Source organism: Calidris pugnax, unplaced genomic scaffold (assembly GCF_001431845.1).
Source record: "Calidris pugnax isolate Ruff unplaced genomic scaffold, ASM143184v1 scaffold29, whole genome shotgun sequence".
NCBI lineage: Eukaryota > Metazoa > Chordata > Aves > Charadriiformes > Scolopacidae > Calidris > Calidris pugnax.
This window is the reverse complement of record NW_015090768.1, coordinates 2,592,297-2,605,468: the sequence shown is the minus strand read 5'-3', so window position 1 is coordinate 2,605,468 and position 13,172 is coordinate 2,592,297. Positions and strand designations below refer to the sequence as shown.

The window sequence follows — 13,172 nt, the reverse complement described above, 5'->3', positions numbered from 1 at the left end:
CCTCTCCTTTAGCCCAGGGCTGGCACTCCAGCGGGGGCGATTTGGGGAGTCAACCCCAGTGGGTCACCCCAGGAAGGAGCAATTTAGCCCTTCAGTCCTCTCCCTGAGAACAGCTCTGACAGTCCTTCTCTCCAGGGTTTCCAGAATCTCATGTCTTGGGTCTCTTCTCCATGGCAAGAACCGCTCCTGCGTCTGGTTCAGACACAACCCAGCCACCGAACAGTTAAACTCCTCCTCCATCAGCTGGTGTGCTAATTAGTCCCGGATATTACAAAATACCATGGTTTCTTATGGTGTAGACAGTTTATTTTTTTTCATATCTTGAAGCAAGTGAAAGAAATATAGGGCTAGTTAACAAAGCTTCTAGTGAAAAGAAAAGTCCTTTTGGAATAGTACCAAAAGTAGAGCAGCTGGCAGAGATGTGTTGGGGAGAGGAGGAGGACAGGAAGTCCATGCAATCAGAAATCAACTCCAAAGCTCCCAGCAGTGGGAGAAAAATCAAACATCTCAAAGCAATTGAAACTACTCAGTCACATATTTTCATTTTATGTATACAATTTCAATAGGGCATGACTAAATCAAATCTATCGATATAATGAGATTTCAGCAACCACCTTGTCCACATAAAAATGATTTAGTCTCTAAATGATCATACACACCCTAACACACTGCACTATTAAATAAGCCCAGACCATTTTCCTTTTTCAAGAGGAATTCTGCCTCTTGCAGAGCTCAGAATGAACAGTATTCATTTAGAGAACAGTTTCACAATCCTGCATTGCTCATAATTTTTCAGTCCCCAGCCCTGCTCCCAGCTCCGATGCCCAGCCAAAACACACAATAGATCAGAAATGAAAGAAAAGAAAGTATCACTTCACCAATACACTACAATATTCCTAGGGAGACAGGGATCTTTAGATTTTAGCGCTTAACTCACATAGTCTCTTCTTAGATGCATATGAAATTATTTAAAATACGTATTATTGACCCAAAGTTTGCCAGTTTTCATGCATGAAGTACATCTGACAAAAGAGATGCCCCTGCCAAACTTCAAATCCCAACTCCAAAGTTTAAAAAAATAAACCACCGGAACTTTTAAAGGACCCAAAGTTTGCCAGTTTTCATGCATGAAATACATCTGACAAAAGAGATGCCCTTGCCAAAACTTCAAATCCCAACTCCAAAGCTTAAAAAAATAAACGACCGGAACTTTTAAATACAGAAAGCAGGGCATTTACCAGCCTCATTCTATAAAATTGTCAAACGGAAGAATTTCCAGAAACGAAATTTCACCATAGAGTAATTTTTCCTGTATACCTAGAATTTGATAGAGTTATGAACAGCCAAAGAAGATCTGTAAGAGGGAGCTGTTCAGGCAGTTTTAAAGCCGGGCAGGTGAGACGCAGTAGGAATGAAGGAGAATGTGGAGAGAGTTCTAACCCTTTACCCAAACCAGAAACTATAATAAACACCAAACACAGAGGAAACTATCTTTTAATAACTGAGTTATAAACAGCACCATGCCTCTAATCAGAGGATTACATTACCACAACTACATTTTTCAAATACCAGTAAAGCAGACCGCATCAAAGAATTTCAGTATCGGGAAAAATGCCCCAGATTTAGATTATACCAATAAATGTTTTTTATTATCCAGTATATGGTTGATCTGACTGATCTCTTAAAACAAGAAAGGGCACTTAATGCTCTGTAAGAGGCCATTAGAGTCCTCAGAGCTTCTTTTAGAGAGTCACTCAATGCCATTATTGTACGGTGTTTATCTGCCAAACTGAATCACAGCTGTTTAAAGCTGAGATTAGTTGAGGTTAAGTCATTAACACCACTAACAGACTGTGTTAAAGAAAAAAGAAGAGACTATAATATCCCTTTCCTCTTCTAAAAATAGGTATCGGTATTATAATTATTTGAAAAGCAAAGATATTTTTGTTGACTGTCAGTCTTTTTTTCTTGGAACAGTTCATCAGACAACAACAACAGTATCAGTCTGGCAGAAACATAATCAGAATTTAAATAGCTTAAAGTTAAAAATCATATTCACAAAGCTCTGTCTTTGAATCTGTACAAGCAAAAAGGCTGATATTCTCCAAAAAGTCTAGAAACTGGCTTGGGTGCACAACCTGGGGTTTACATCTGCCAATTCTCTCATTAGCATGTACAAGCGATAGCCGTGTTGTCTAACTAGAGATTATCAGGAAAAAGCTGTTAAAATGCTGTATTAACACTTGACATTTTTTTCTCTATAGCCCAAAACTGACTGTGTGGTGCACAACCTGGGGTTTACATCTGCCAATTCTCTCATTAGCATGTACAAGCGATAGCCGTGTTGTCTAACTAGAGATTATCAGGAAAAAGCTGTTAAAATGCTGTATTAACACTTGACTTTTTTTTTCTATAGCGCAAAACTGACTGTGCATGTGAGTATTACATTTTAAGGCAAAGGGGTAATATTATGTAGAAGCTTATTTTCTTCCAGTTGTACCTTGACGGACCAACAAAAATGATCTGTGGACTTGCTTTAGGAAGATGAGTCATTTCTAGACTAATTATTCCTGGAAGCAAAGCTCATTCTGTATCTTTTTCTCCTGTATCATACACTTAAAGCTCATAATGATGCAAGAAGAAAAGTCGGAATAAAAAAATAATAAACCAAAGAAGGCAGTATAATACTCAGAATTAGATTTCTATCAAATCCTAAAAGGAGGACACCATTCCTTTAGCTGGAGCGCGTGAGTGCTCAAGAGCTGTCAGCATTATTTTCATTTCCAGTGGAGGAGGGCTGCTGGACCCCTTCAGTCCCACAAATCTCAACAGGCTTCGTGCTGTAGGAGTGCCACCTGAAGCTCAACCCGATGGGACTTGTCAGATAAAGACCCTGGGAACGAGGGTTTGTATTTTCTGGCACTTTCTCCAGCCCAGCGCACGCCACCCACAGCGAGGTCACACCAATTCCCCTACACTCCCAGAGGAGAATCTTGAAAGCACGTGGCTTTTTCCTTCTAAATTAATAGTAAAATTCCCATCGCTTTCAGCAGGAGCACAGTTCACTTTAAGAACTTCAAATGGAAATCAAAGAATGCAAAATACTGACACAGTAAAACAACATTTTGGAGCCTTTTGTTTCAATTTAGCTTTTCCGTCACCGACAGCTTGGTGGATACAGGTTCTTGTGGTTTTTCACCTTTTAGGGCTTTTTTTCAAGGTTATACAGCAAGATGAAAAGAAAATCAGGAGCCATTTTAAGCTTTTCCTGTTAATCTCTTATCTATGCTGTGAAAAGCAAGCTGCTGCTTTTGGTTTTGCTTTCCTGCTTCTTCACTGAGCTCAGTAGTAAGAGTCAGAGCATCCACCTATGGCTAAGGAATCATTTTTCAGGCATTTTGCACCTGCCTCATTCGATAATGGAAATCATTTCTCAGGCATTTTGCACCTACCTCATTCGATAATGGAGCCGGTGGGATGTTTTTTCATCTATCTTAAAGACCTTGTTTGGTGCATACCAGAGTTTTTTGTTTTCATCATACAGCGCGAAGAGATTATGGCAGAGAGGAGATACAGCTGTGGGGAGAGAAAGTAAACAAACGTATGAATCACAAGGCTAGAACGCATACGCACACCTCACAAATACAAATGCATAAAGCAAATATCTGAACTTACAAAAGAGACCACGAAAAGAAACTGATACCAGGATTAGTTTAAAGCAAACACTAGAAAGTCACGGTTAAAGTGGAACTGCAAACTGCTCACTCCACTGGTTTTACTGTGCATTAAACAGCAGATCATTTCAGCTACTTTCAACATCAAACTCACTCTGAAATTCTGATTTTGCCAAAGGTCTGAACCTAGGAGGAAATGACTTAAAAATCTCCACTTTTTCCAGATCACAGAAACAGGTGTTTTAACAAACCCACTCAGCAATACGACTTTGTTGTCAGTTTTATTTTACTACTAAATTTTACTCCTATAGCTGGAAGAGAAGGGTTTAGTGAAACGATGAAAATCCCCTTCTCATTACAACACAATCAGAAAGCACAACGTGCTATTTTTCCAGTCTATGCTCATTCAACAGTGGGTTTTCCAACAAAGAACAGACTTTGACTCATACATCGAGGGCCACATGCCTTAACCTTTGCATTTACATCATCCCAGAGGAAAACCAGGCTGATTATGGTATGTTTACTTGTCTCCCCTTGTTTGAATTCCTCACTTCAGTTTCCCACTCAATGGGAGGCAGTGCCTTTTTGCAAAAGCCCTGGGGAGGGAGGCAGCTCTACTGCAGAGAGAACTGCAGCGTGGGCTTAAGTGTCTTTCTGAAATCATGCCAACTGCAGAGCACTTTGTTGGGGTCCTGCAGAATTCACTGAAACCACTTCTACCATGATTTGGGGAGAGAGAGAGAGAGCAGAAGGGAAGCCAAGGAAATAAAACCCAACCAGCCTAATTGCAAAGTTCACAAGAAGGTGAGGTTGGGCAGGCGCTGCCTTCTGCAGGGCAACGAGCAGAACACAGGTGCCACCAATGGTTTAATTATTCAAGCTGTGATTTACAGCCAAGACCAGCATCACAGCCTCCCTGAAATGGGTAAGACTTTACCCATTAGTGGGTACCTCACTGCCATGTGCTGTGTGGATTTAGTGAAAAGCAAGAGAAGGCAGAAAGAAGTTTCCTTAAGGAAAAGAAAGAAGTTCCCTTAAGGAAAGCTGACTGCTCACTTAAAGTAATTTCTTCAAAGGTTTTAAACTTCCAACAGAAATTACTTGGGGAAGCTGCACAGTATGTGGGTTCACACCATACACCGGGGCCCATGTTCATGAGGCTCTAACATAGATTAATCCACTGATTCCAGTAGAATTATATATATACATACTCAGGTATTTTGCTGAGTCAAAGGAGCACAGCGACAAAGCAACAAGTCTTCATTATACATTTCTGTGTTACCACAATTTTGGTTAACTTTAACTGGTGAATTATTAATACTATTGATATCGTAACACTCTGCAAAGAATTATCAGGTAATGGAAGAGAAAACTGGAAGTGGTAAAGTATCAAATGGGTTCTCAGAAGTAGCAAATCTTTGTTCTCATTAGCCCTCTCCAAAATGCTTTATAACATGGGACAGATCTTGACAGGCTTACCAACTAGTATAGGAGATAAAAAGGGGTTTTTTAACTAATCTGTATATTGTGTCTCCTCCTAAAAGAAGCCTAATCCCATCCCAGCAAGATGAAAACATCGGTGTCTGTAACCTCTCCTCCTAAAAGAAGCCTAATCCCATCCCTAATCTCATCCCATCCAGATGAAAACATCAGTGCCTGTAACTAGGGTGGGAGATCATTCCTTTATGTGAATCTTAAGACAGTCTCTCCCACCATTTCTTCCACTCCAAACAGTTTAAGAACTGCCCAAACAGCCCCTTGGCAGAGGTTTCCATCCTGGACTCCATCACACGCATATTTCTTCTACAAACACTGACTTACACGCAGAGAGGATGCATCACTTTCCATTCTGTCAAGCCTTGCCACTGAGAATTTACATAAAATCCATATACTCACAACACTTCTGGGCAGCTTCAATGCACAGCTCCTCTGAGGTGAACTCGCCACTGGTGTAACAAATGGGATTTTTATCTTGCAGGTAGAAATGTATTTCCAAACCCTGATGCTGAGCTTCCAGGTTTACTTCGCTCTTCTTCGTGCTCCTCATTTTTGCACAGAAAGCCATGGCTTTGCAATCTTCTTTTACGTTTAGATACTGAAAGGGGAGGAAGAACAGTTAAGCAAAATGTGAAGAAGAGTTTGAGTATTTCTCAGAACACAAATGCATTGCTTAATGAGGCTACTGCAATACCATTTTTCCAAGTCTTCACATTGGGAATGTTATTATTCAAAATCAGTACTTTTCGCAAGTAAGACGAAAAGTGGAAAAAAAGAAATAAATGTCAGTGATTGTTCTGTTTGTGGAATCTCTGTTCCAAATCATTCCCCTCTGTTCTGGTGGTTCCACAACTATTACAGAAGTTTTCTCTCCTTGCTGTAAAGCAGGAATAACTTTCCCATCCTTAAGCACCTAACTGGCTGAAAAACAACACTTGAGGCTGGGTAATATAAACAGTGCCATTTATATTGCCTTTAAAAAAAAAAAAAAAAAAAGGTTAGAAAAAGGTTAGCTTCTATTTTTATCATCTCCTTAACAGCTAAATATTTCTGATAGTTTTCTCCCCTCTCACCCTTTGTTTTTTAAACTCCTGATACTTAATATGTCATGGTGAAATGAGCTTCATTGGAGAATTATTTTTTTATTATTACTTCTCTCTGTTTCAGAAGGAAAGGGTAGCACTAAGTAGGTTTAATGCAATATCTTTTAGACTGCCAAGAATGCACACCAAATAGCTCTGACTCAAAAGAAAATGCATGTTGCATTTTATACCCAGTGCTTAAATAGAAAGAACCGGAAGGAAACAGATGAACACACGCTCCAGGTATTATAGGGTCTCTGTTCCATGTTTTACTAAGCTTTAGCTCAATTAATAACAAAAGCCCAAACCACCAATTCTACAGTTTACAAACTTAATCCTCCCACCGAAAACCAAACAAAACCAAACCTCAAAAGCTAACATACCTGCATTTATGTGACTGTCTGATCCTCTACGCAGCTGAAACGGATTATCTTCACGCTCTCCAAAAGCAACTTGACTCCAGCTGAGAAAAAAAAAAAAAAAAATTGTCAGGAATGGCTTTGTACAGTTTGAGGCACAAAATACATGGTCAGGCTGATAAAATGCAATTAGAGGGAATCTTTCTGTTAATGTAACTGAGATTCGGATCTAGCCTCAACCAATTACAGTCAGAGTGAGCATCTAGGAGTCTATGGGGTCTACTGGTTTCTTTTGACTCTTTGGGTGATCTGACTGAGATGCAGGCAAAAAAAAACAAACCAGGGGAAAAGCCTGGTTATTCATTGTTGGTTTTTTCCATACTTTCAGAGTATCAACCATCAGTTTGGTGTCATGCTTATTGCAACCCTTAGCTGTGACACCAAAGGAGCATTCTTCTCTGTGCTCTACCTCCTTCATGGCTTTTGAGGTCACTTCATTCTTCACGTTTTTAACTACATATTGCTAATTCAAATTCTTCCCCGGTCTCTTTTGTTTCTTCCCTTTCCGGATTATCAAGTTTTTAAATTTGTTTCATTTTCATTTCTCTGTGAAAGCTTTGGGTGGGCAGCAGAGAATAAGGAAGCTTCTCAAGGGGGTACCACAGCAAGGGTCACATTTCTTAGAGGATTCTTGTTCACAAGGAGCGCCTTTTTCACATGACTTTAATGCCTTCCAAGAGCCTAGTTTTTCTTTTTTCTAAGCCCTATCTAACACCACAAACCACCTCAGTATTCTGGGGCTGGTTTGCAAAAGTCTCCCACCCAAAATCACAGGTTGCCCTCATCATCCAAAGTAAACCTGGAATATATCAATACCATCTTTTTTTTAATGGCAGGGGTGACAGTGCCTCTATTTAAGGTACTGTCTGATGCCAGAGCTATAAAATCAACAAGATGTTCCATGAACACTTAAGAAGCAGAAGGGGGAAGAATGGGCATTGGTAAGAAGTCTCCTTAATCCCAGTCCTACTGGTAGAGCATCAAGCGAAAGAGATGGATGCTCGGAAGGCACGACTATGTTCCTTTCCACCTTTGGAAAAGAATTGGCATGGGAATGAGCCAGATGGGGATGGAATTTGGACTTCCTGAAGAGAAGAAGGACGTGGGACTCTGTTCTGCATCTCCTGAGAGACTCCCATGCCCTGGCAGTGGTCCCACATCGCTGTCTGCCAGCCACAGCTTCGGGCTCTCAAGGGGAAACCCTCCCACTTCAGTCTCCTGGGACAGCCACTAACTAAGTGTGACAGTAAGCTAAATGTGACAAAAGGTCTCTAAACTAAATGTGACGGTTCTGCTGGTTTGGTAAACGTCGCCCATCACTCATCTGAGCCTGCAAATGTGTATTCTTCATCTCTCCCTTTTTCTCTTCTCCTATCTCTGCCAAAACATACTTGAATTAAATATACGTTGTTTTTGCTGCAGCACCATTAGGCCTTGATCTGATACATCACTGAATATTGCTTTATAAGCCTTAGGCTTACTCTGGAGAAAGCCTGACACTGCCACACAACCTTCCCTTGTGCTTGGAAAATGCCCAGCAAATGTGATACTATCACAGAAAAAAATAACATTTAATAGCACGGCACGTATCTACAATTAAATTGCATGTTCCTGCCATCCCTGCCACTTTAATGCTAAATTTGAGTTTCCAGACACAATCCCTCAGCAATAATATGGGGGAGAAGCAATTGAGCATCATTACTGGAACATGCAGACAAGCCAGTAATTATTTCTGCACAGCACCAGAAAATTTAAATGCAAAAGGTTAAAGATATTAGCTCTAATCTAATTGAAAACACTCCCTTTTAAACAAGATATCTTACAGCTGAAACTCAATATATTTTAATGTCTGTGTGGGCATAATATTAAAAAGGTTGTCCAGACGTTTTAAAATGTGAAGAGAAATATAAAACCCTTGCCTCCTGGCAGATTCCTAAATCAAAATTGTTGCTTTTCAACGCAGCATTCTTTGGTTTTGCTTAATAGCTCCTATTCTTGTTTCTAATCACAGCAGCAATTCTCAGAATACAAAAGAACTTTAAGTGATGCATCATTTACAATAGGCTTCTTTCTGGGGGAAGAACCAAACAAACCAACATCCAAGCTCTAACTTAACTGTTTACAAACGAGTTTTCCAGATATTCCCACCCTCAGTGTCAGGAATTCACCTTCTTAAAAATGCATTTTAATCTTCAAAAAGTCTCCACTGAACAAGACAAATTCCTGCTCAGTTTCGGTAGCATCTCTCCCCAGTCCTGCACAGTAATGTTACTGTATGTACAGGTGATGGCACCCGGTGACAGCCAGGAGAGGGTCAGGGCAGTCCCTCACCCCTGCAGGCACCTACAGGTGGCCACAGGACTGTCCCTCTGCCAGGGTCACCCCAGTGATGGTGACTCACAGCTCCCCACGGCCACTGCCTTTGGTCTTTTGCGTTGTTAACCATCACATCACACACCTCTTGTGCTTCATCTCAGCAACCCGAAGGGGATTTTTATCCTTTACCACTTAAAAGGTTTCAGAGCCTGGGTGGACCACTGCTTTTTGTGTATCTTCTGCAGATTATCCCCCTCCCTTGTGAATGTTTCCCCTAAATACCAGCAGTACCCTTTCTCCAGACTGCATTTTGTGCTATCCTGAGCTGGTCTCCTCCTGCAGGACACGCTCCCCTCTCTCCTGCTCATCCTTGCAGCATCTCCCAATGTTTGGCCCATCCTCATGGAGCAGCTCAACCCCAGGGGACAGCGGCAGGACGGCAGGGATGCTCTCAGTCTCTGCGGGGAGTGCTCTGACTGACAGAGCATTTGCTTTTTTCAGAGCACATTTTCTCTCCACCCCATTTCTGTTTCTTGTGGTGGAAACGCTCTTCTGCAACGTGGGCTGCATCTAGGGAAAGGCAGGACGGCTCTTCTCGAGATACTCCTCAAAATGCATTTGGAACACTCCTCAAAGCCAAGGGGTTTTCTGCTTATTTAAAACCCTGAGTGACGTATACACACACACCTGCCACCTTTTAAAAGTCTCTATTTCCTTGCAGAATAACTCAGCCTGCAGGTAGGGTGAGCAAAACCCCAGCCCCCTGTGCCACCAGCAGAGGGGGACAACGATTCATCCTTCTCACCATGGTCCCAACCACCGAATTTCGGTGATTTCGGGTGCACACGGGCACAACAACGAAATCACGCACCCACTGTTGCCAAAACTCACATCCAATTTCTCTGGACTACGTCAACAAACAGATCTGGGCCCACAGATAGTATTTTTTTTTCCCCATACACAGATGAAGCCCTCACAAAATTTTGGTATCAGAGAAGTAAAAAGTTAAAAAGTGAGAGGGAATTCGAGAAGGCGCGTTGTTCAAAATCAGTTTTTCTCATTTGGCTATTAAACTATTAAGACTTAAAATATTTGGAAGAAAATAATACTGGGTAAAAACTCATGTTCCTGCCTATGACTCGCCATGGCCAAGATCTCCTTAATAAAAGCAGAGTAGTTCAAGCCCAATACCCCCAGCATTTCTAAGGAAAAAAAAAACACTCCCAATGTACAAGACTATTTGCTAAATAACCCCCTTAAACTTTTGTATGCCTCAAAAATCAAGGAAAAAAAAGCCAGGGGCATAAATTAAATGCTTTAGAAACTATTTATCAATCTTCCTTGAAGCAGAAAGAAGGAGATAATCTGCTGTCATGGAAGGAGGAGCCTGGAAAGCCCACTGGACTCTGAATTTTCCTGTGAAGTTGGGACACATGAAGTTGGGACCTGGTCCTGCTGAGAGCCTCCCTGGAGAAAAATACCCTGAAGCCCAAAAGAAAGCCTCCCTTGAATAAGGAAACAGGATAAAAGTGACAGCTGGGAGATACTTTAAGATGTCAGACACCAAGAGAAAATGGCTCCAAGCTCCACCGGGCATTTTTGAGAAAACTCTTCTCACCTGAGCTCAAACAAGGCTGGAGATGCCCTGTAGCTTGGGCTCCCCCATTTGAGCAGACAAAAGCATTTGTTGAGTTTTCACCCCAACTCCGTTTTCTCCCTTTCAGTGGGACACAACTTAGATTTCTACCAGCAGAACTGCTGCAATTCCCCAAACAGAGCCCCTCACGACACAGAGGAGAAGCAGAGCCTCCGTGCCTGCCAGGAGAAATGTCCTCAGCTGCTGGAAAGCTGCTGCCCACAGGTACCATCCCAGCTGGACCCCACAGACCCAGAACCCTTTTGTTTTCCAGTCGTAAAACTTTTTAATGGGCAAAGGGAAAACATGAAACCCATATAGATTTTGAGAAGAAACCCCCCAGTACACATCACAGAATCCAAGAATGGTTGGGGTTGGAAGGGACCTCTGGAAATCATCTCACCCAACCCCCTGCCAAAGCAGGGTCAACCACAGCAGGTTGGACAGGAATGTGTCCAGGCAGGTTTGAAGGTCTCCAGAGAAGGAGACCCCACACCCTCTCTGGGCATCCTGTTCCAGGGCTTTGCCACCCTTGCACGAAAGAAGTTTTTCCTCACGTTGAGATGGAATTTCCCATGTCCCAGTTTGTGCCTGTTGTCCCTTGTCCTGTCCCCAAGCACCACTAAGAAGAGTCTGACCCCATCCTCTTGCCACCCGCCCTTTGGACATTGCTCAGCATCCATGAGAACCCTCTCAGTCTGCTCTTCTCCAGCTGAACACCCCCAGGTCCCTCAGCCTTTCCTCAGCAGAGAGATGCTCCAGTCCCTCATCATCTTTGTAGCCTTTAAGCCACACTAAACCTGAGGAACACCTCCTCTGCACTGAGCCCTGCTCCGATTTAAAATGCAAGTTTTGCTTCCTGCTCGTTTTGGGGAGTTGTGGTAGGAAAACAAGACTCCAGCTGGCATCACGGACCCCCAGCACCACCCCTGCTACACCACCACCCCTGTGCTCCCCACGCTTCCACCGTAAACAAAGCTCACGGAAGCCAAACACAAAGATGGAAGCTCTGTTCCGGGGGCGAAAGTCCCCAAAACACGAGGAGAGGAAAATCCCAGATAAAGTCTGACCAAACCAGAACTCGGTTTGAAGCACCATTTTGCAAGCTCTTCCTCTTTTTTCCCCTCTCAGCCAACTTAGTTTCTGGTGTCACGGCAGGGGATGTTTACAGTCGCTTATGCTAAGAAAGTAAGAGACAGGCTTTCCCTACGCGTGCCGGGCAGGCTCATTTTGTAGTATTTATAGCTTATGTCAGCCCAAAAGTTCTCAATTATTATTATTTTTTCAACTGACGAGTGAAGAAACATGCCACAGCCCGTACAGCATGGGACAGGCATCTAATCTAGGCATTTAGAAAAACCAATTATTTTTGGAAATTCGAGATCCAAAACCCTACAGGGCAGAACGAGGTTGCCTTTTTAACTGAATTTGGATCCTTTCTGTGCATATGCAATATTTCATCATCTTCATGTATGCGATCACACGCTATTTTTTTCTTTCCCCACGGGACACTCTCTCTGAACTTAGTATTTATTTTATTTTATTCCATTATTCAGAGTGATGTCACCACACGCTGTTCACCTTTGCCCCAAAAAACAGAATTACTAATTCCCCTAGGGTTTTTCTATAGTATTCATTCCGCGACATGACTGATCTGCCTTGTAAAACTCGGTTTTAAAAAATCAGGCTGAGAGCACAAATAACGGAAATTTTCAGCCAAAATAGTTAACATGCAGCAAAGTTCTTCCGAACTGAAAAAAAAACCAGGGTGCGTACGATCGGGTGCGTCGGGCAGCCTTCATTACTCGCACGCTTATGTTATCAGGTGTTCTATATTTCCATTTTTAGCCATTTAACCCCAAAAAGCAGAGGAGGCAGGCTCCCGTTGTGTTCACCGACAGCTTCGGACAGGACCCAAGGCTTTACAAACCCACCCGATGCACCGTCGCCCTGCAAGAACCAACCCCGGCTCGTTTCCTGTGCTTTTCCAACGCAATTTCAGCTACTTCTCTGAATTTCGTGACACTGTCGCCCATGTAGGAAGAAGTTTTTCGGCTCGCTCAGAAAGCTGAGTGTGTTAATTTACCGCCTTCGTTGTCCCGTCGGTAACGGCTGCACACACGAACACAAAGTCACATTTTCCTTTGTCTTGCCTGATCTTCCCAGCCTGATGTTCCTTTGGATACAGACTGGGCTTCGATGACACCAACAGCTTGCTTCTAAACTATAAATGTGTACTTCATTCTTTCTCATCCACAACTTCTGGTGTAACAACAACTCTAAATGATCATTTTTGAGAAGCTTACAACCTGTTACCATGTCCTTGCATAGTCAATACTAACCAATTTTCACCTAAAGTGGTATTGATTTCCTTGGAGGAAAAATATATTGATGTATCAAGCTTCAAGCTCTCATGGAAACCTACCAAACAATGACACGATTTTTATGGACTTATCTTGTAGCCAATACTCCAAAACCTATCACACACAAACTAGAGGAAAGTTCTGTTTGTTTTTTCAGATAGTTGGCTTGGGGAGGGGGGGGGGGG

The 13,172-nt window shown here is 42.3% G+C and overlaps 1 protein-coding gene across 2 annotated transcripts in view; it reads right to left on the bottom strand.

The window, feature by feature from the left end:
- Window positions 1–6,716, bottom strand: part of JAK1 (Janus kinase 1) — a 31,231-nt gene extending 24,515 nt beyond the window's left edge. For both annotated transcript variants that reach the window (XM_014937491.1, XM_014937500.1), the window contains exons 1-3: window positions 6,637–6,716; window positions 5,571–5,769; window positions 3,453–3,576 (exon numbers count right to left, since the gene is read on the bottom strand). In XM_014937491.1, coding sequence (XP_014792977.1) covers window positions 3,453–3,576; window positions 5,571–5,769; window positions 6,637–6,642 — 329 coding nt within the window. In that variant the 5' untranslated portion in view covers window positions 6,643–6,716. The remainder of the gene's footprint in view (window positions 1–3,452; window positions 3,577–5,570; window positions 5,770–6,636) is intronic.
- Between the last annotated feature and the right edge of the window lie 6,456 nt (window positions 6,717–13,172).